The sequence below is a fragment of the Etheostoma spectabile genome, chromosome 2 (assembly GCF_008692095.1).
Source record: "Etheostoma spectabile isolate EspeVRDwgs_2016 chromosome 2, UIUC_Espe_1.0, whole genome shotgun sequence".
NCBI classification, from domain to species: domain Eukaryota; kingdom Metazoa; phylum Chordata; class Actinopteri; order Perciformes; family Percidae; genus Etheostoma; species Etheostoma spectabile.
This window is the reverse complement of record NC_045734.1, coordinates 21436385-21437964: the sequence shown is the minus strand read 5'-3', so window position 1 is coordinate 21437964 and position 1580 is coordinate 21436385. Positions and strand designations below refer to the sequence as shown.

The following is a 1580-nucleotide window of genomic DNA, read 5'->3' as shown; positions in this document are numbered from 1 at the left end:
CACACACACACACACACACACACACACACACTTAAAAGTGTGTTTTTAGTTTTTAGTTTTTGGCCATTTTCGGCCTTTATTTTGACAGAACAGCTGAAGACTTGAAAGGGGAGAGAGAGGGGGAATGATATGCAGCATTACAAATATCCAAATGTGTATAGACTTCAACTGCATTCTTTGACACTTGTGAGTAGAGAAAATACTGCCAGCACTACACAACCTTTAATATGTTTGCTCTTGTCTTTTTTTCTGGTCTGCCAATCAAAACACACTAACAGGCAGTTGGTGAACAGACTGCCAAATATTAGTATCTCAAGCCCACATTCGTATTCTACCACACTGCTATTTGCAACTGGGGACTGGTACAAACAACAGTTTCTCCAGTCACACACACACACACACACACACACACACTCTCTCTTATTACTTTCTTGTTTTTGGTCTTTTTTACATAACCTCTGTCTGGTCTTCAGCAATTGAAGGAAATTTGGTTTTGGGTAAGCGGTAGAGCTCAACCGATAAAAGATTTTTAAGGCCGATACTGATACGAATATTTGGTTATTTAAAAATCCCATATATCGGCTGATATATATTAAAAAAAAATAATTCAGAAACGCATTACAAAACATAAACAGATTTGCCTTACATTAGTTATTTGTAAGTTAGTTCTCACTAAACTAATATGATAATACATTGTTTTATTGTCACAACAGAACAGAGTATATTAAAGTTCTGATGAATAAAATGTTTAAAAATACAAACTTCAGATATGAAACTTAAAGCCCAAACACATTAACAAAAAATAATAATCAGTGTTGCCAACAGAGACGTTGTAGAGTGCCCACTGGTGGACAAACTATGCAACACCAACACTCATAACATGGTTGACAGTCCGTTTTTATTTTTTAAATATTGATTTATCAGAATCATTTATTTGTCATTATAAATGATTCTGATGAATGAATATAAAAAATAAATAAATAAATAAACCAATAGTTTGGGAAATGCCTAATATCGACCGATAATATCGGCCCGCCGATCTCTAGGTCGGGCTCTAGAAAATGGCCTACTGTTTAGCCATTCAAAAAAAAATGTTCCATGTCCGTTTTTTTCTTTAGGTTACATTGGGGTGGTGAACCGCAGTCAAAAGGATATCGATGGGAAGAAAGATATCCGTGCTGCTTTGGCGGCTGAGAGAAAGTTCTTCCTGTCCCACCCTGGGTACAGACACATTGCAGAACGTATGGGCACTCCACACCTGCAGAAGACCCTCAATCAGGTGAGACACACATGATCAAATGTACATGCACATACAGACTCCATTCAGTGTAGGCCCTTGCCATCCATTTTTTGTGGCAAAGATCACATGGCGATAAATTGTTGAAGGTTAATTTGGTTACTAATGTGCAGGGCTGAACATATTATTTCTGGCATGTCTTCCTTTTACCGTGTATTGGATGATGTGCTGCACTGAACTTAAACTACATTAATCCATTCAGTAAGTGAGTGAATGTTTTAACTTGGATGGATTTTTCTGTCACACATTGAGAATATCTTTTTTTTTTTTTTTTTTAGAAAAA

At 36.4% G+C, this 1580-nt stretch overlaps 1 protein-coding gene across 5 annotated transcripts in view; it reads left to right on the top strand.

Annotated features, from left to right (window-relative positions):
- dnm2b (dynamin 2b) overlaps positions 1-1580 on the top strand; it is a 19327-nt gene that overhangs the window by 5608 nt on the left and 12139 nt on the right. For all 5 annotated transcript variants that reach the window (XM_032529708.1, XM_032529698.1, XM_032529683.1 and 2 more), the window contains exon 6: positions 1119-1279. In XM_032529708.1, coding sequence (XP_032385599.1) covers positions 1119-1279 — 161 coding nt within the window. The remainder of the gene's footprint in view (positions 1-1118; positions 1280-1580) is intronic.